Source organism: Lissotriton helveticus, chromosome 11, assembly GCF_964261635.1.
Source record: "Lissotriton helveticus chromosome 11, aLisHel1.1, whole genome shotgun sequence".
Classification (NCBI taxonomy): domain Eukaryota; kingdom Metazoa; phylum Chordata; class Amphibia; order Caudata; family Salamandridae; genus Lissotriton; species Lissotriton helveticus.
In genome coordinates, this window is record NC_136072.1 from 487,846,153 (window position 1) to 487,867,872 (window position 21,720).

Consider the following 21,720-nt stretch of genomic DNA (forward strand, 5'->3'; position numbering starts at 1 on the left):
CTAAGAAGGATCAGGAGCTGACTCAATGTAAGAATTACAGACCCATTTTGTAAATCAACACTGATTGCAAGATATTTGCTAAAGCATTGGCTTTTTGCTTACTTCCTCTAATGCCTGACCTCATCGATGCACATCAATCTGACTTCATCCCTCACAGGAATGTCGCTGATAATTCTCATACTTTTCTAAACATCATCAATAAAGCTTCACCAATTTAGGACTTCACATTATTTTTCTGGATTTGAATTAGGAACACTCACATTAAGTGGAGTGGTGTGGCTCACTGGTTAAAGGCGGCAGACCCGGAAGCAGAGGACGGCCCGGGACCAGGGTTCAATTCCCGATGCAGCAGGGTCTTGGACCAGGGTCAGCGGACTCGATAATTCTCGCCTCGGTGCCTACTCTAACCAGGGATCACACTCGGCAACTCTGGGCATTAGCTTGCCTCATCTCCACAACGGCCCCCCACATAGGCCGGGGATGCCTGGTTTCACCTTGGAGATACCCAGTAGGGACCATCTCACAGGGAAAGCCAGGACGGGTTCCCCAGAGGTCTACAGCGTGGAGATACCCCATGTGGGGTGATTCATGCGCTTTACAAGACATCATTACATTAAGTTTACAGCATAGGCATACTATATTCTCTTATTTATGTCAAATCCAAACCGCTCTCTCCCTACTTGTTTTGATTAACGTAGCCCATATTGCGCCGTCTCAGCATATAAATTAAATGTAGACAACACAGAGGTACTGCCTGCCGAAGCAGGCCTCTACTGGAATTCCTCCAAAATCAAATGCATTTGGTACTGTGCAAACCTAAAGGACACACTCAAAACCAACTCAGAAGTCCTATCAGACAAACTTATTATATTTTCTCAGAAATGGTCTCCTCTATACCTTTCCTGGTGGGGTCGATTGGAAACTATCAAAATGATGCTTCTTCCTATTATAAATCTCTTTCTTATGATTCCCCCCTAAAGATATTTAAGGGTTTCTTTGGCTCAAATTACAAAATAATTTCGAAATTTCATTGGCCTCCTCAACTTCCCTCTCTAAACTAAAGCTTCCTAATTGTCTTGCTGGTGAAAACTGTCCAGAATTTATTACTTGGCATCAAACAAATGCAAGTTTATTTAACCCAACTCCTCCTTGATCCCCAGAAACTATGGTTCTCTTTGGAAGAGGATATGCTATCACCTATCTCTCATAACCATATTCTCTTCATATCCAACCCTCCTAAATGTTGTTTACCAGTTACGGTCTCTCACGCATGCACCTTATTGAAGCCTTTTTTCGTATCACTTCTCAGCCCTATTAATCAGTTCCCGAACAACCCTATTGGGAACAAAACTTTTCTTAAGAAACATGGAAGGGTTTTGTGATGGATGGTATGGATGGACAGGGGTATAATTCTCACCTCTCAGTTACCAGTTACCAGTCACCTCTCAGACTCAAATCAGGTTCCTTATTCCATTTTCAAAGTTATCCTCCAAATACAAGCTTTCTTCCCCCTTGCATACCCAGTACAATGAACTCTCTGGTTTGGCACGACATACATTTATGAACCTATCCTCCACTGAATTCTCTCATCCAGGTTAATTTTGTCACCTAATCACATCCTTCATACACATTGGCTTGCTTTTATGAACTTCTGAGTGCATCTGATCCAGACAGAGCCAAAACACTCAAAGACAAATTGTGGGAATCTGATCTAAGTTTAACATGGCCAACATCTGTCTGGGACAGAATGTGGTGCAAAATACATTCCACTACCTATTCTACTAGACTCATCTGAACCTTATATTTTTTCTATATCAGACTTTTTTATACTCATCTTCGTCTTTTCAAGCTCAAACTTGCGTGCCAAGACACATGCTGGCGCTTTCATATTCATTCTGGCACATGCTTTCATATGTTTTTTACTGCCCCGCTTTATCCACTTTCTGGTGACTGGCTTAGAATCACATCACTGCAATCACTCAGATTGGCATGCCCCTTTCACACGATCTCTTATTTCTAGGTAGTATGCATTATATATGGATATCTCATAGAATGCTTGGGAGATTGGTAGATCTCTTGATTTCCATAGCCATTTCTGTTATTACTTTCAATTCCTCTGGAACTGTACTTGGTATCCCCTTGGGACATTCCCTTGAGTTCCCCTAACATCATCCTCATGACAAGGGAGGTTCACCTAACAAATGACAACAGGTTCCTAAAATGGTGCCGGTAGCCTTGGATGTAGACAAACTTGAATTCATTCAAGTCCAATCTTTTGGTAAGCGCCGCTGCAGAGCTACATAGACTGGCCCAACATCAGATAGGGCTGGATGAGATCATGGCTTGCCATGGTCACTTATTCAAACAGTCGGCTACTTATTTTAGCAAACCAAGACGCTCCCAGGAAACTGGAAAAAAAACAGGTCGCAGTTTGCCTGGTTCATCAGGAGTGTAGGAGCCTCCGACATCAACTTGCCCATGTCATTAGGGCAAAAAATATGAACCAACTAAGGGAAGTGAGGAGATCCTACAAGTAAGACCAGGCTAGAGCTAAAAGGGAATGGGATAAGAATAGATGGGAGAAAATCAGAGAGGCCTGCCCCAGAAAAGGTTCCCATCAATTCTGGCTTTTAGTAACCAGGGTGGGTGCAAATAAGCCCCTGCTGCCAACTAATAATATTTCAACAGCAGCCTGGTTTGGCCACTTCTCATCACTCTGTTCTGGATCCAGTATCACAGATATTGAAGACCCCACTCTCGGATATGCTCATCCTATTGCCATGGATTTCTTCTCTAAAGATGAAATCATGTCTAGTGTCAACTCGATTGTAAGGGCCAAAGCCCCTGGTCTGGATGGCATTCCGGGTGACGTCTTTGAGAACGATCCTGAGAAATGAACAACTTACATTTTGGCCCTAGCTAATGAGATTGCAGCGGGGGCCCAAATACCATTCTCCTGGAAGGAAGCTGCTGTAATCCCAGTATACAAGAAGGGTGATAGATCTATACCTTCCAATTATATGCCTACTAGCCTCATTGACTGTGTCCAAAAGGTGTTGGCTCGCGAACTCCTTTAGAAGATATAGGCCTGGCTCAGCGCCCACAATATCTTGTCCTCATATTAAGCTGAATTCAGACAAAAAATAAGCACAGTCGATCAGGTGTTCTGATTTTTCTTATTGACCTGGAAGAGGGTGGTCTTTGGCTACCGAAGTCTCTATGTAGCTTTCAATGACCTAAGGTCCGCTTTCGACCTAGTCCCAAGAAATAAGCTCTGGAGTGTTCTCAAAGTGATGGACCTCCCCTTCAAGGTCTTAGCACTTGTTATCCGCCTCCAATAGGCAAACTAAGTAAGGGTTTGTTGGGGTAATCAAAGACAGCTCACTGATTCGATCAAAGTCCACAAGGGGGTCCGACTGGGCTGCGTACTGGCACCTACACTTTTCTTGCTGTATGTAAATGGAGTAGTCCAGCACCTTTCTAAGATCCCCCGAGATGCCCTCACCCTAGAAGGCGACAAAGTGGTAACACTGTTGGTCGCTGATGACACGTTGTTAGTCTCGGAATCCCCCAGACCTACAATTGCTTTTAGACTGCTTCAAGGTTTTCTGCAACTCCAGAGGCATAGAGGTCAATACCTCGAAGACAAAGCTTTAAATGCTGAACCCTCATAAAACGTGCAAAGGGAAGCTAACACTGGTTGGGGTCCCGTTGGAGAGAGTGAGCACCTTCGACTATCTGGGGATCACTCTCTCGTATGATATGTCCTGGTAACCCGAAATATCAAAGCGCACTCTCCATCATAGACAGATAACTGGGGCTTTGATTAAAGAGCACAGGACCTCCCATAGCAAACCAGTAGCAGCCCCTCTCTAAATATATGACTGAAAGGCAGTACGTTCAGCATTGTACAGTGCAAAACTGTGGGAATTCAAAAAGGTGGAAGGCGTCCTGACCACTGAGAATAAATTCCTGAGGGCCCTGGTTTCACTCCCGCAGAGTACCCCTCTTCACCCACTAAGGCTGGACATGGCAAGAGCCACCATTGGGTGGCTCAGTCTTCTCTATCGTATCCGTCCTGGGGCCGCCTAACAATGGAGTTCGTGGAGTTTAAACTGTCCTGCTCATATGAACAATACCTCGAGGCTATCACAATTCCTCAGGATAGGAAGCTTTACATGCAATTCAGATTCGGCTCACTTCCTGTGAATTCTTTCATAGCTTCCTGGCGACTGCCTTGTATTCCATCACGGTTTTGTCCAGGCTGTCCCTCCGCTGTTGAGTCAACTAGTCACATATTTTTTGCCTCCCCTTTGTATCGGCGGCCGAGAGGCAAATGGCTTGCTCCTATTCGCAAACGTTTTGGCATTCGTTGCCATCACAACGCACTGCGCATTTAAAAATCTAGTTCTAGTCTGCTGGTGGTTTTTCGCAGTTGCACAGTTTCTAAGTAATGTGTGGGCAATTTGAAGGTCTGTGCTGAAAATGTAACATCATCATACTTGTTAAGGTATAGCCCTTTTGAGTGCCTTTCATTGTGTCTTAATTGCTTATTAATCTCTGTGTAACTGTGAAATTGGTGACTTTAATTGGTCCCGATCGTAGGGCTATTTTTATCACTAAGTTAGCATGGTGGGCCATGCTGTTTACACCTGTTGAGGAATAGGCTCTGGCTGTCCTAGATTTTAAGCGCCTCTTTGGTATTTTATTCTTTTATCAAATTTTTAAGCAACGGAGTGATATTCTTAGCTGACTACCAATGTATTTTTGCACGTACCTAAAATCTTTGTATGAATTGTATCCATTTGCACTTTTATGGTCCGAGGACTGAAATAAAGTTTATGATGGTATTACTTCCAATAGGAATTTAGAGAGAACATCACTCTTCTGCATTAGCAGAATCTTGTATGTTATCACCATAGACTAGATTGATATAACCATAACTCATTACAGTTGTAACTCAAATATAAAAAGTTGTGGTTGTCCCATACCAATTATTTGTCGCATATTACCAGTAAGATGGATTTCTCTACTCCCACCGAACTTTATAACTTTTTCACTTTAAAATTTATTTTTTTCAGTTGTACCATGCAATTAATATATTCCTGTTATTTAACAATTGGCATATTTACTGTTTCATCTTGTGTTCAATAACATTTTATTTTGAATACTTATTGAGGTTACAAGCTGTTTTTGTATATAGTCTTTCCACTTTTTCTCTTTCTTCTTTCTTTTCCTTTGCCCTGTTTTCTTTTCTCTTTCTCTTCTCCCTTCAAACACAAAATACTTTGTTCTTCATTTGACATTGCCTTTTCTTTCCTTTCACGTTTTAACTCATGCTCCTTGGCATTACCTAAAAGTATTTTTTAGATGTACTCAACTTTCAAATGCAATGCAATGTAAGTTGCAATGTTTATTATATTTCATGTTCGTTTTCTCAATAAACATCTTTACCATACAACATTGAAGTACTAATAATAAAAGTGGCCAAAAACGCAATTGGGCAACTTGCAGAGAGTTATGGAGATGATTGTATGAACTCATGACTGGGACATAAACTAGAAAGCATAATCTGCTTCCACAATGCTAATTTAAGCTGAGTTAATAACACAATACAGGTGAACATAAAACAAAACACTTCAAAGCAACTTATATAAAACGTTGTCAGGGAGGACCTCCAAGACTTTCAGAAATTTAATTGAGACCTCTCACAAATGTTTTAAGTATTATTCTTTGCAGAATTTGCATATTAATTCAATTGGTTCTACAAAAACATTTTATTGATATTAATGCACATGAGCACTACAAAGAAATCACTGGAATAAAATGTCTTCAGGAGAAATTGTGATAATCATGCTGGACTTCATCATTGGCAACGTCATAGATGCATACACTATTTATTGAAGATCAAACCAGCCAACTTGCCAACAGGTGCCGAGAATATAACTTTGGACAACCGCTATAAATGCATTACCTGTATGAGGACTGAGACAAAACAGAAACCAAAGGAGCATGACAAAATAGTGAGGGTAGATAGCAAAGCAAAGATAAAAATGAAGAAGTACGCTTACAAAAGTAGACATGCCAGCATTTTAGAGATTACCATTGGAAGGCAACTAAGAAAATTGTGATTTAGTTTAAAGCACACCCCTGCAAAGTTGTTCATGTCAAAGGATGCTCTATCTAATTGGTGCTTAATTGCCAAAAATGTGCCTTATGTTCAAAATTCCATTGGTCCTGAACAAAAGCACAAGTGACCTCATTCAAAGTTAGGTCACAGGTGACAGGTGGACTCATAGAGGCTTGTCTTTCTGAAGATAAACACACAACCTTATACATCATAAGCTATCATGAACAACAAGGTGACCCTCAACAGGTCATCAGCAAATTGGGCTCTCTCATAGTGTTCAGAACTGAGCCGTAGCACAGAATAAATTGGGCCATGAACTATTTATTACCTCACAAATATTATTCACTTACCTCCAAATATTGTGATTGATACACATCTTAAAATGATATTACTTTTTGTCTTTAAACACATTTATTTTGACCAGAAATTGACATCTTTCAGTTATTCCATCACTTCTTTAAGATGCGGAGGTTCAGCAAACACATATAGCTACAGAAGTAGACAAGTTAATTGAGCTGCTTTGCAACTCATGAGATTTAAGCAGTGTGATGACAAATTAAAAAATGCTAGTATTTCTGTAACTTTTCCTAACTTAAGTAACTGATTGTGTAAGCCAGGTTATCAATCACCATTCATTACTAACATTTGGGTTTCCAATTGAGATTTTATTACAAGACAATGAAGTGGTACAATATGCAATATCTTTTTAATAATTGCCCTAGCAGCCTCAATGAATGACAACATAATAAAGGCAATTACGGCACTATTTAAGAGTTGGTACTGTAGCCATTGCCCTCTCTTATTGTTGCTTCAGGCAAAGTGTGTGCTCCTGTAAACTCTCTCTCTCTTTTACAGTGTCTGCCTCTGTTTCATTCTCCCCTTTGCCCCATTCTGTACTTCACCATTCAAATGTCTAACTAAACTTAGAAATACCGATCCATTGCTTCTTAGTTTATTTGGTTTTCTCTAACAAGCTTATCCCTATAATCTTCGTTTTCCAATTCTTTACAAATCATTGCTAGCCCTTAAACTCACTGTACTCACATGAGACTTTTTTAGGTCTCGCCTGTCGATGCGCATGCGCATCGAGCAAGGCGAGAGTATTGGGACTTATCCGCTCTTTATCCACACTGCAAGGAATCGTGGCGATTCCTTGCAGTGCCCGTGACTTTTAAGCTCAATGCGCATGCGCATTGAGCTTAAAAGCGCGTGCACGTCCGTCTTTGTTTACCCGCTCCGCCCCCTCCCCTTCCCGCCGTCTCGCATTTCCCCTGTCGCACTTCTCCTCCCCCCTCCCCTCTCTTCCCTCCGTCTTGTTTATTGTACCCGCTCCGCCCCCTCCCCTTCCCGCCGTGTCGCATTTCTCTTCCCCCCTCCCCTCTCTTCCCTCCGTCTTGTATGCCACTCGCAACGCTCCCTGTCTCACACAGATCCGACATTAGTTCATGTTAACTTTGTATGTGGTCATCGATTCTTTAGGATGTTAAAGTTCACAAACTGTTCTCCTGCTTGCAATTGACAATGTACATAACATGTACTGTATTGCGCAAAACACATCCTGCTGACAAATTAGTTAATCCCTAAGCTATAACACGCAATTCTCTGGACTACAAGTTTTTACCCGCTCCGCCCCCTCCCCTTCCCGCCGTCTCGCATTTCCCCTGTCGCACTTCTCCTCCCCCCTCCCCTCTCTTCCCTCCGTCTTGTTTATTGTACCCGCTCCGCCCCCTCCCCTTCCCGCCGTGTCGCATTTCTCCTCCCCCCTCCCCTCTCTTCCCTCCGTCTTGTATGCCACTCGCAACGCTCCCTGTTGCTGTCTCACACAGATCCGACATTAGTTCATGTTAACTTTGTATGTGGTCATCGATTCTTTAGGATGTTAAAGTTCACAAACTGTTCTCCTGCTTGCAATTGACAATGTACATAACATGTACTGTATTGCGCAAAACACATCCTGCTGACAAATTAGTTAATCCCTAAGCTATAACACGCAATTCTCTGGACTACAAGTTAATTTCAACAGGTATGCTCGAGAAAACCTCCAGTTCCAGGTTTTAAACTCAGCGCCATACACAGGTTAGAACGTGCATGCTAGCACGTTGGCCACGCCACGCAGTATTTAAACAGGACCTCACACGCGGCACTTCACGCATCACCAGCCACATCAAGAAGGAGATAGACCCTTGCAGCTCTGCTCGAAAGTAAGTCTGCCCCACTTTTGCTCTCGCTAGACGGCAGAAATCACCATTTTAAACAAGACACCTTACCGGCACAAGTCCACGAAAGACCCGTATTAACAGCTCACGGTTTGTTTAACTGATTGCACCCAATGTTTATGAGGATAACAATTACCGTTGGTCCTCTCTTTAGACACTTCCTGAATCACGCTAGGTAAAAAGAACTCCGCCCGCGCCTACTATAATGACGCTTATTCTGCATGTTTATTGTTTTCAACGAGTGGCACATATGGCCGACCAACTGCATTATGAGCTACCTGAGACATTCTGATGTTAGGTTTTCCTATTCTTTATCCCCGCAGGTAATCGCTTTCGCTGCACTTAACCCCCACCCCCCCCATTTGCAGCAGCCCTACTGTCCTGTACCTGTACTCACAGTGCAAGCACCCAGTGCAGCCCAATCCAGACTTGCAGCAGCCGTACTGCCGCTGTACTCGTACTCACACTGAGATCAAGCAGTGCATCTTCTTAATCCCTACTTGCACAACTCCCTACTTTTTCATTACCAGGACACCAAGCAGTTGTCCAGCCTTGCAACCTGACCTGCAGCGCCCCCTTATGTCCCAGTACCGAAGCACACACACATACAGTCCCGTCACTACCCTAACTGTCGGACGCGTCCCAGCATCACTAGTTTGTGGCACTCACCCTAGACCCCCCGAAAACAGCAGCGCCGTGTCCCGCTGCTCGCATTCTTCCCTGACAGCACCGCGCATCTTGCCCCCCTTCGGCTCGAAGGAGATTATCCCCCACAGCTGCCCCGGAGCGTGACGGGAGGAGGGGCAGGGACCAGATAGACTCGCCGCCTCCCTCCGTCCAATCGCATCGTCTGCAATCTGGTATCAATAATTTAATTTATAGGCACGATAAACGCTCCCAGCTCTGGCCGGTGGGGGGATTTGCTCAGCGTTTTTGCATCTGTCTAATTTGATGTGGTGTAATTGGTTATTTAGATCCGCTCACCCACACTCACCCTCACTCACCCTCACTCACCCTCACTCATCCTCAACCCCTCACCCTCACTCACCCTCACCCACACTCACCCTCACTCACCCTCAACGCCTCACCCTCACTCACCCTCAACCCCTCACTCACCCTCAACCCCTCACCCTCACTCACCCTCACTCACCCTCACTTACCCTCAACCCTTCACCCTCAACCCCTCACTCACCCTCACTCTCACTCACCCTCACTCACCCTCAACCCCTCAGCATCACCCTCACTCACCCTCACCCTCACTCACCCTCAACCCCTCACCTACCCTCACCCTCACCCTCAACCCCTCACCCTCACCCTCACTCACCCTCAACACCTCACTCGCCCTCACCCTCACTCACCCTCAACACCTCACCCTCAACCCCTCACCCTCACTCACCCTCACCCACCCTCACTCACCCTCAACCCCTCACCCTCACTCACCCTCACTCACCCTCAACCCCTCACCCTCACCCACCCTCAACCCCTCACCCTAACTCACACTCACCCTCACTCACCCTCACCCTCACTCACCCTCACTCACCCTCACCCTCACTCACCCTCAACCCCTCACCCTCACACAGTGCAATAGGTCTCGGAGCATTTGAGTTAGAGCTTTTAGAAATGTTTATGGCTTTTTTTTTTTATTCTTTAGCATTGGCTACAGGAAACAAAAATGCTAAAGATTTACAAAAAAAACCATAAACAATCCTAAAAGCACTAACTCTAATGCTGCGAGACCTATTGCATTTCCAATGCTTGTTTTATTAGTGCTGTTTAGCTCTGAGCACTCCCTAATCAGTACTTCTGACTGCCCCCTGAGCTGGAGCTGCATCTCCCACATGTGACCTATTTTTAGGAGTGAGCAGGGCTTTCCTAGCTCTTCCCGGTCATTCACTTCACCATACTTAAACCAAAACAAAATCATACACATAAAAAGGGAGAATTCCATTGCTAATTTTAACAAACAGCGACTTTTCGCCGTAACAGCAGCCTTCTACCCCTCTCTCTCTCTCTCTCTCTCTCTCTCTCTATATATAGATATATATATACTGAAAAGAGAAAGCCGCGTCCTGAGTACGAGGGAAATACTGCTTTAATAGTGACTCACGGCAATTCACTCTTTACCAGACTCGTTTCGGCGATTTGATTTGCCTTAATCATTGGTGAGCAAAACAGATGAAGGGCTACGTCGAACTGTTCTACTATTCCTTTCTTTTCCTACATTTCCCTAAATGCAATATTCTAATCAGGTAAGTTCGATATTCACAATGTCACTATAATCATATTTTGCAGTTTAATACTGTGGCAGTCCAAATATATTTCCATATTGGTGTTTTGCTCTCTTTCGTGTTGCTGTGATACAAAAATATGCAAGTCTCAAAAACAACATCCTTCGCACTCAACCTGAGGAGATGAATACTCCTCTAGCATCCCTTAATAATTTCCAAAAACAATCGTAGTTACCGTAAAATGCTTCTTCATCGGTTGGAGCAAGCGAGTCATGCCCAGGGGCGTAACATTGGCCCCCGAAGCCCACGCGGTGCGGGAGGCCCCTAGCTCCAAGGGGCCCCCTCAGCACTGAACTCGGCCGGGAGAGCTCCTGATTGAGCCCGGAGGGGGCCCCATAAAGTACCGTGCAGGGAGGCCCCCTCAATTTTCGTTACGCCAGTGGTCATGCCACCTCATTGGATTCCTCAAACAGTCTCTGTAAAACAGGGGGGTCCTCGACCCTGACAAGGTGGCCTCAGCAACACAGGCACGTAGTGGATCCTGCAGCAACGACATTGAAAAGAGAAAGCTGAGTCCTGAGTGTGAGGGAAATGCACTTTTATGTATTTGTGCATGGAAATGCACAGCTCTTATTGGCTTCCACCACTTCAACCAGGAAGTGTTGACAGCCATCTTGGTAATCGGCCTCATATAGTCCCAAAACAAGTGAAGATATAGAAAAAGGGGTAGAGTAGCAATAACCTGACCCCCAAGCCATGGTCTTGGGGTCCTTCTGGGACCCCACCGTGCAAAAAAGCACTTTAAAAAAAATGTATACCTTGAGTTTGTGATGAATTTGCAAATCGCTGTAAACATTTTTTTTTAAAACAAAGGTCTGCTGCACTTAATTTATTATCGACCCCTTGGTGGGCCAAATCTTGGGACATTTTTTCATTCTTTTAAAAATGGAGGGGGGTGCACACACCCCCAGGGCTGAATATTGCCCTGGGGACCAACCCCTCCCAAGGCTTCTTTAACAATGAATTTGGAGGAGGCCTGTACGTCTCTCCCTCTGCCCCGGGGAGCACCACCTTCCTGGTTTTTTTACATGGGGGCCCTATCACATCTCCCAGCATCAGGGACCGCCACCTCCCTGGGGCTTAATCTGAAAATATTACAGTGGGTCTGCATTTACCCCCCGAGCTTCGGGGGCTACCACCTACCCGGGCCTGTAACTTTAAGGAATGGGGCCCGTGCTCCCCCCACGATCCCCAACAATGTGTCTGGGTGCCCTGGGTGGGATCCCCTCCGATTAAAAAAAGTAAATAATAAAAATAAAAAGGCCAGGCCTGGGGGATGGGATCCACGGGACAACACTCCACTCTATACCACTGCATTGTATGTCACTACATTGTACACGAATACACTCTACAATATCTACAGAACATAACTGTACCGTAACACCCTCCACTTTATGCTATCCTACTGTATACCACTACACTGTATGCTACTAGACTTCATGCCACTTCAATATATTCCACACTACTGTATCCAACTTCCAAGTACGGCACTGCACTGTATGTGACTCCACTCCAATCTACCTCATTCCACTTTATTCCAGTCTAGTATACCAAAATATACTTTACCACAGTAGAATTTACACTATCCTCCACTATATTGTACCACACTCCACTTTATAACACTCCACTTCAGAACAGTAAACTGTATCAATCTTACACATGTATTAGTACCATTACAAAAACTATTGAAATAAAAAAAACCAAAGGTTAAACATAAGTTAAAGTTAGGCAAGCTTAATTTATGTTTAGTACACAAACCCAACCTAAACTACAGAAACATTATACATGTTACAGTTATAGTTATAAATTAAATTTATGATTTAAGCACCACGTTTACACTCATATAAGTCATGCTTATAAATCACATTTCAACTTACGCACCACGTTAAAATTCACATAACTTGCACACCTCTGGACATAGTATTCTCACCTCACAACATTAACTATAAGTCACTACTGTACCATGCAGTGTATTCAGGCAAATCATGTAAGTTCACATGTCATAAGTGTTATTATTAATGCAGTGATTCCACATGCTGTAACGTCTGTAATACGAAAGGGTATAGGTAGTGGATGGCGAAGGGGCAGAGCCAAAATACATACAGTATACCAATGTTGTTGTCTAGAGGACGAACTATGACCGATCTCAGCACTTTTTTGATGTACTCTGTTTCTACATGCTCATTGCTTTAGATAACTGAGTTGCCATGTAGTAATAGTTCAATTACATCACATATTTGCTGAGCCAACAAGCATATATGACTGTCAGAAGGCCGTCTGCGACTTAAATAAGCTTAAGTCAATTGATTTATATCATGTAAATGATGAGATCACAGTTCATGTGATCGCCGTGCTGCTAAACAAAAACTAATACAATTGTTCAGTTTCCTTAGCTTTTCAGTGTGCTGCACCCACCTGGAGAAGTAGGATAGGACCCCGCTAAAATGATCTTACTGAGGTTGGGAATATCAATTTCCTTTATTAGTTTAGCTATGAAGAGTTAATTGGCACTTGATTCTCCACACAATGGAATTGGTTAGAGTAGTCATTGTGCCATTTGGTTCAGTTATGCCTTGGTATGTTTCTGTTGAAATAAGCAAGTATATTGTTTCAGAATAGATAGCAAATGAAGAGAAATAGGGCACAGTTTGATGTCTGCTCACGATGCTACAATTGTAATTGTACCAAAACAGAAATACCTAACCTGCTTGACTAAAACAGGTCAGCAAACACCTACGCTGACTTAGCATCTTACATCATAGAAGGCTGTCAGATAGAATGTACTTCTTCCTTCTCAAACCCTTCCCTTTGAGGCATAAAATACATTTTTGGAGGCACACATTTGTATTCAGTTATCGAACTTAATGTCATATTTATAAAAGAGAGTGAGAGAGAAGTGGACAGAATAAAAGGAGTAATTGATTTGATGTTGTTTAAAAGAAAGCCAAATAAATGTAGTGGTTTTTTTTGTTGAAGCAGTTTATAAGTGCCAGCATGAATTTAAGCCAATGCCTAGCACTATTATTTTCTCACAGAGAACTATCTGAGGCTTTATCTTTTATCATATTTTGTTTGGCTTTTGTTCTATCAGCCTCTGTTTCCCATGCAAACTGCTATGAGATTGGTCCCCTGTCAGTCAGTGCCAGGATCACTGGCCTCTGAGGACCTAACCACCTGCTGGCACAGCTCTTCTCTTCTTCCCTCTTGCAGGAGACCAGTAGATCAGAAAAAGATTCTTGTAACCATAAGCACCTATGAGCTTTTTACCATGGCCTAAGGCGAGTCACCCTATGGTAAAGTTCATTGAAAAGGCCTAGTGAGGCATCTCAATGAATGCCAGAGACCCACCCTCGAGTACTGTATCAAGGAGGATTACATTGGCAACGAAAAGCCTCTACTGAGGCTCCACCTTTTAAGCAATGGTGAGACAGATGATGCAGGCTCAAGGAAGGCTGGAGGCCTATGTCAGGAAGGATGAAGGTACGGCCGGGGATACCCCTGCCATGAGATTATGCTTTTGAGCGATGACAACAAAAGAGATGCTATTTTTCCCTAGACACATTTGACATGCTGTGTCATTCAAAATGTCTCTTCTTCAACAGGTACTCTTCTCATATTCTGAATATCCAAAGGCATGCTGATGCTCTACCAGTCGGGCTGATACATCCTAATTCCATGCTGGGTACCTTCCTCTGACATCACTACTACACTACACTTGTATCGGAGTATCCTCACCCTCCTACACTAGATAGGTCTGGATTCATCAAGCCCATTTTGTCATTGATTGTACAATAGAACATGGTCAAGACCAAGTCTAGAATGTCTCAGGCCACCTCACCCTTGATGCTTGAGTGACTGTTGGTGAACAAGAGTGAAAAGTGCAGTGTTATTCAGTGACACATTATATACAACTTTATACAGTATTGTACACAGGGGGGGAAGGATTGTTAATTTAGAGGTCAGAGTTCCCAGTTAATGCTCCAAGGAAGCAGATGGTTACTGTGCCCCTTCCTGAAGGCTACTTGACCAAAGTTGTACGTCGACGTTTCAACCCTAATGTGCCCCGGTTGGTGGTCACGGCGGGTCTTTATCAAGACAGTGGTGGGTGGGGGCGGGTGGGGGGGACAGGTGGATCTGGACTCGCAGGCAGAATTTATCACACCCTGGAGGAATGCCGAAGGTCGATCCTGAATCAATTGGTATATGTGCCTACACTGCAAAAGCCGAGCGCCGTCTGGTCTGTCATGCAGGAACTCAATGAGTTCCTGCATGACAGACCAGACGGCGCGACCTCCAACCGGGGCACATTACTCTTGTTCACCAACAGTCACTCCTCACCTGTTTTTAGCATTTATTGAAATGCATACGGAATGAAGTAATTCCGCTATGTTGTAATTGTGACTTTTACTATATAAAAAACTGTGAATTTCGGTTGTTTTCAGAGGGGTTTCATTGAATTTGATTGAATATAATTTGTTCATTGTGGCATGAGCTAATACTGCCTTTCATTGAAGCAATGCATTCTGCTACCCAACAGAACCATTTTTCTTTTTAATCAAATTTGATTTCTGGACGAGGGACATCCTCTGAGGCTGCTTATTCCTGGTTAAGATAAGTTGTCTTCCTTTTAATCTTTTTCCACTCATTCTAGGCACCACCTCTCCAAATTCCTGGTCTCATTGGTGCAATGTTTAATTGAAACAAGGGCTCAAGTGCTTTCAGTTAAAGCCAAGTTAAGCCGTATTCTGTATGCATGGTGTCATAAGACCTCTCTGCTTTGCTGCCCTTCCATTGTTTTCTTTCATACTTCCCAATTCTGCTCTCTATTTGGAGACATTTCCCTTAAGCAGCATCTTTATTATATCTGTTATCTAATAGAAGGGTCTCTGATGTCAGAGCCCCTCTTCCTTTAGGGACTCCCTTTTTCACCAGTCAGAACAATGTCTACATTTAAGCATGTATTGAGATGGTTTCCCAATCTGTCCTTTACCCTTATTTTCCAAAGTTCTTATTGTAAATTCCTTCTTCTTCACTTCCCATCTCTGCTCCTCTGACCTGCTTCTTCTTTCCATTAGGAACGCTCACAAGCTTCTTTTGTCCCCCACCTTGTCTCATCGCATTATGCTAACAATGTCCACCTTTGCATTGCCACCTCCTCTTTTGGAGGTCACTTGAACTGTTGGCTATGGCTTAACAGGCAATCTTTGCCAGTGCTAAGCTGGAAGGTATCCTTAAGGATGCTGATTGGCAGCATGAAGCAACCCTTAGGACCTTTTACCTTAAAACTTCTGAATATATGGCAGTCAAAGTTCTCTCCAAGCTTTAAACTTGCATAATATACCACCTTATTGTCTTTGAATAAATTGAGTTTTTCCTAACTTCAGTGAAGACGAAATTAAATATTTCATTAGAGACACTGAGATGTGTATAATATCCCTTCCTCGCTTCAAGAGGTCTGTCTCCTCTGTGTAGTCTAAAAGGCTTTGGGGGGTTTGCTCTTTACAAACCTGCCTCATGCATATTAGTTGTGCATAACTGCATTTTAGGAATGTGTTGGAACTAACACAAGTTTCTTCAAATTCTCACTGATGAATGAATGAAAAAGCATTTCTTGAGCGCGTAGCTACCCGAGGGCATCTCAGCGCTAACAAAAGCACATAAGAGAAACTACTAGCAACATTAAGGAAAGAGCCATGTTTTGAGCGATTTACGGTAAGCCAGATAGTTAGATCTGGCTGATCTTCGCTTTTGACATGCAAAAAGTACGGGCAATGGCTCCTATACCAGCTCATGTATTGTACCAGTGATGTAATATGCCTATATTATGGTACCTTTTATAGCTGCTGTCCAGTGATTGAAGAGTTATTGTGTATTATACATACCTCATTTGCTTTCATAAAATCTTAGATATCCCCTTCACTGAAGCTAGGAAAATCCCCATTGTTTTAGAAAAAATGGCCCAACATCTAGATCAAATGATGTGTCTTGAAACTTAAGGTGTCGTCATCAAGTAATCGAATGGTGTATGACATTATATTGCTTACCCTAATTAGTTGAGTGACATTAAGCCATTGGTTGAGTGCCATCGATGATCTGGAACTCTCTTTTTTAATGCTTTTGGATTTCAAACTTTTCAATCTAACATTTTTGCAGATATATGTTGCAGTTCAAGATGAACTCAAGGAACAGGAGCACAGTTTCCATGTTCAAGCTTTTAGGATTTTCCGAGTCTTCAGATATACGAGCTGCTCTGTTTGTTGCCTTCCTTCTCGTTTACATCATCATTCTGCTGGGGAACTTGATCATTATTGTCCTCATTACAATCACTCCAAAGCTGCATGTCCCCATGTACCTCTTCCTTTGGAACTTAGCCTGCCTTGACATTGCTTCTTCTTCAGTCACCATGCCAAGAATGCTGGTGGATCTACTGACGAACCAGAAATACATTGCTTTTAGGGAATGCATGGCGCAAGTGTTCGCCTTCGTTTTCTTCTGTAGCACTGAAGTTATCGTCCTCAGCACCATGTGTTACGATCGCTATATTGCCATCTCCCAACCTTTGCAATATATAGTTATCATGAACAAAAGATTTTGCCTCCTAGTACTTGGTGCCTCTTGGATGACTGGTTTCCTGTACTCCGTTATTCTCACCATACATGTCTCCCAATTGCCCTTCTGCGGCGACAATGTAATAGACCATTTCCACTGTGATATCCCCAACTTGATGAAGCTGGCATGTGCCAATAACCTGCCGAATGAGATAGTGATCCTTGTCATGGCTGGTTGCCTGGCTATGGCCGCCTCCCTGGTAATCCTAATTTCCTATGCACATATTGTCAGGGTCATTCTGAAAATCCCTTTGTTGGAGGGAAGGAGAAAGGTCTTCTCCACATGCTTTCCAAACCTTGTAGTCATCTGTCTGTTTTTTGGGACTGCAGCAGGCACTCACCTAAAACCTTCCAGCAGATCTTTGGGGCAAGACAAATTGGCATCACTGTTTTATACAGTTTTCACTCCAATGTTAAACCCAATCATCTATTGTCTCAGGAATGAAGAAGTAAAAACTGCTGCAAGGAAAGTAGTACGCAAAGTACAACATTATACACAGTTTTCTGCATCAACTGTAAAAAGAAATATGAAATAGAACCCCTTGATTGACAAGGATACGCATTACAGGCCCTAATAAAATGAAGATTTAGCCAAATCAGTATTCTGTTTTCTACCATCCGTCACATAAATTAATTTGAAGAAATGAAACCACTGTGATCAGCTTGTGGCTTTGTTAATGCAGATAAGGTGGAATGCGGTGGGCTCAGATTCTATAAGAGATTTGTTTCTGCTGTTTGCATGTGTCTTCCTGACATCTGTTTGGTCTCCTTCTCGCTAAAATATCCTACACGCAAGATCACATCCATCTTGGAAATACAGAAAATATTTACCCAAGATGGCAACTCCGCACTAGTAGGTTAGCCAGTGCTTGTGCAGGGCCCAACAATCATAGGATAAGAAAGAACAATTGCATTTGCTCATTGGTGTTAAAACCTGGGACTGACTTTCCCAATCACAATGCTACGTTTATATGTTTTCATCTATATATGCAGTAAAACACTATATTAGCAGGTTAGGCACAGGTAAGAGCCCTATTTTTTGCAATAATTATGAGTTGAGTACATGCTACAACATACAGCCACGTTCTGAATGCCAGCGGTAATAGTGAAATTGAGCATCAAACTTGTATGGCTAGATCAGTGCAGAAAGTGTAACACTGAGTTGTACCTGTTGTAAAAACTGTTGACACGTGCTTTTCCCCATACCCGTTGGAAAACACGGAAAATAGGGCTACGCCGTCTGGGAAAATATTATGACTTTTAGCACCAGGCTCTAGCGCCAAACTGTTAACATGATCTGCATTCAAAAAGAGCCTTGGGTGCCTATGACCTGAAATGAGAGGCTGGCTGTAGCGGGCACTGGGCTTTTACCCCGTGGGCCGCCAGGGTGGGGGCCAGTTATGGGCGCCAGGGGGGACGTTTTTGGAACCAGGGGGCGGTTCTGCAATATCCGCCCCCATAACAAAATCAGCCAAAACGAGCCCTAGCAAACAGCTCAGCCGCCCCCCCCCCCCCCAACCGGAGGCCGGCTGATCAGCTTGCCAGGGCTGGTTTCGATTCCCAGTCTGGCTGTGCCTGAAATGATCATATTGTCTCATCACTTTCATGCCTTAAACTGTACTTTATCTATGGACAGCTGCCTGGGTGTCATGCTCGGAAATGTATTTACAATAATCATCAGCTCCTGTTGCAACAGGAGATGAAACTATATATAGTATCTCAGGCTTCTGGAATAGCCAGCTCAGCACATCAATGCAATTTATTCGCTCCTGTTCACAAACTGAACTTCGTACATTCAGTAGTACTACAATACACAATAGCACTACTTGTATAGTACAAACTGTTATTTATAAACCTAAAGTTTGTAATTCTTCCACTCTCCCACCTTATCTATGCTGAGATCTTCACCTTGAGTGCAGTGATCTCTGCACATCTATGCATACCGTTTTCGTTTTGTAGTTAATGTGGTGGGGACCAGCAGGAGTGGCTGGAAAATAGGCAATACTTAAAATCAAACGGACGGGTACTAGGGAGGGGGTAACACGGGGTTAAGGGAAGGACAAGAAGGGGTTAGGTAGGGCAAACACCACACCACAAAAATGTTAAAACCATTGCTATTCACAAACTGCATTTCTAGAGTCACTACATAGAAAAAGGACCCAAAATAATGTAAATGTACTCCAGCTCAGCTTTGAAGTAAGACCTGGACCACACATGGCCAACCAGTGGTACTGCATCACACTCCCATAGTAAAATAGAAACAGTGGAGCAAGCAAGTAACTATTGCAATTAACAGAGACATAAAATAACTTTTTATTTTTATTTTCGAAAGATCCTATTTTTTTTAGACCTTTAAGAAATCCTGTGTGGTATTATTTCATTTATTATCATCCAAGACTTGTTATTTTCTTTAAAGCAACTGTTTTTTAATAATAATGGTTAAAGTTTTTGTTAGGATTTCATTTTTTGTTAAAAGCAAACCCTGTAGAATTTTATGCCAAGCCTGTGTTTTGTTAAGATCCATTTTTGCCTTAAAAGCAAACCTGGTTGCATTTTGTAACCAGGCTTACAACAATTGCAACATACCTGACAAAGGAAAGAGTGATTGTTCTGAACTCCACCACCAATCTTAACATTTCAACACCAATCAATCATAGCCAGCTGACCACAAAGGAAATGGACTCACACTCCAAGCAACATTTTCTGCCTTCACTATGTCAGCAAACATGTTTTCAACATTGCTCCTTACTTTGAGGAATAATCAGTTTAGAAGAGAGAGGGTTTACAGGCTAAGGATCAACATTTTTGGCAGGTCCACGGAAGCAGTCATTGCAATATACCACTTCTCGCCTGATGTGATCCATCACATGGTTGCAGACTGAAAGGAGAATCCCACTCCCAGTCTATCCCTGCCTATGTCAGAATACAGGCTGTAATCAATTTTATGATAACATTGGCATCGTACTGGCCGCCCAGACACGATGCTTCTGTCAGGTACTAGGATGTATGCACAAAATAATGGGCATATTTATTTCCATGCCATAGTTAATAGTAGAAACACAAAGGGTGTCAAGGGTATTTATGACTTTGCCAGTTCCTCGTGTGGTAGGTAGGGGCCATTGACTGCACCCGTATAGCACTTCAGTCATATCACCACACAGCATCACTTTTTCTTTGGCAGACATCGCTGGCACTCCATCAGCGTTCAAGCTGCCAGCAACACCAGGGGCTGCTTCACAGATGTGTACAACAACTTTCTTGAAAGCACACAAGACAGCTACATAGTCTGCCATTCACCTCTTGTATGTTGCTTTGTTGCTGGGACATTTAGTGACATGTGGCTCATTAGTAAGCTGCATGTGCATCTGGGGATGGCATGCTAAATAATCTCTACAACCTACTACACACATATTACCCTCACACCCTTTGCATGTATGTAGGGATAATGTACTGCATTTGGAGTAAACGTCCCTGTTGCAGGCAATGCCGGGTCTAATCTCTCACCCCATCTCTTCACATCCATGCAGATGTCCAACCACACTACCTCAACAGACATACCATCGGATACATACATACAGATGCCATTATTGAATGCAATTCAGAAATCTACGGCATGGGGGTGGGTGGTAGTGTTCTCCCCATAAGTTGTGTGCAAGATTGTTGTAGCCTATTCCGTGTTGACCAACATTTCCATGAGATGGGGCTTACATACAGATTGTTACCCTAATCTACGTCCACGTACATTCAGGGTAGGGTATGAGCCTGATCTACCTCCACATATATTCGGGTAGGGTACAGAATAGAGGTCCAGGTATTTGGGTGCAGTTAGCTCTTTATTTCTTAAGCTGCTAGTTTGGTTGTAGCATTTACATGGCTAGATAGACTGTTGGTGACTGGCGTACTACTACCACACTGTGTATATGGGAAAGTGACAGGACGCTTCAAAACTCAGGTGGGAAAGCATTCGGAACACAGAGGCATCCGACAAAGGCCGGAAGGCCAAAATGCATCATGCCTGTTCAGTCCATTAAAGTGCTTCCAAAGGTTTCCCCGTGTGGCCTCTGCTTCTTCAACACTGGGAGGAGGTTGCTGTGGATGTTATTCACGTCAGCCAGAGATGCGATTCAGAGGCCCCCTTCTGCAAGGTATTGGACCCGGCTCAGGCCCGCCTCACGGTTCCAGCTAAGCAAGGGCGGCTGCTGTGCGGTTCGTGACTTCACGAAGAGTTAGGATACATTGCTATTCCTGCTCCTCCCTGGCGGATGCCGGTAATTGAGGGCTAGAACATTAAGGGAGACCCGTAGAAAGCCCTGGGACATTATTTCAATCTGGACTTTTTAACACTCTGCCACACCACGTACTGCCCTGCATTCTGCTAGCCATCTTGGGCACAACAATGAAGATTCCCCACGTAACACTCACCGGAACAGTGGATTCTAGGACTTGCTGTTCCTATGAGCAGCATGCAGTGTACATCA

General features: G+C 43.4%; 1 protein-coding gene across 1 annotated transcript; it reads left to right on the forward strand.

The window, feature by feature from the left end:
- The first annotated feature begins 16,806 nt into the window (after positions 1-16,806).
- Positions 16,807-17,778, forward strand: LOC144790824 (olfactory receptor 5J3-like). Its single transcript, XM_078665498.1, has one exon. The coding sequence runs from the start codon at positions 16,807-16,809 to the stop codon at positions 17,776-17,778; it is 972 nt and encodes a 323-aa protein (XP_078521624.1).
- The last annotated feature ends 3,942 nt before the right edge of the window (positions 17,779-21,720 follow it).

What these genes read in the sequence shown, in the direction of transcription:
- LOC144790824 (XM_078665498.1), top strand. Translation starts at nt 16,807, where the DNA reads ATGAACTCAAGGAACAGGAGCACAGTTTCCATGTTCAAGCTTTTAGGA.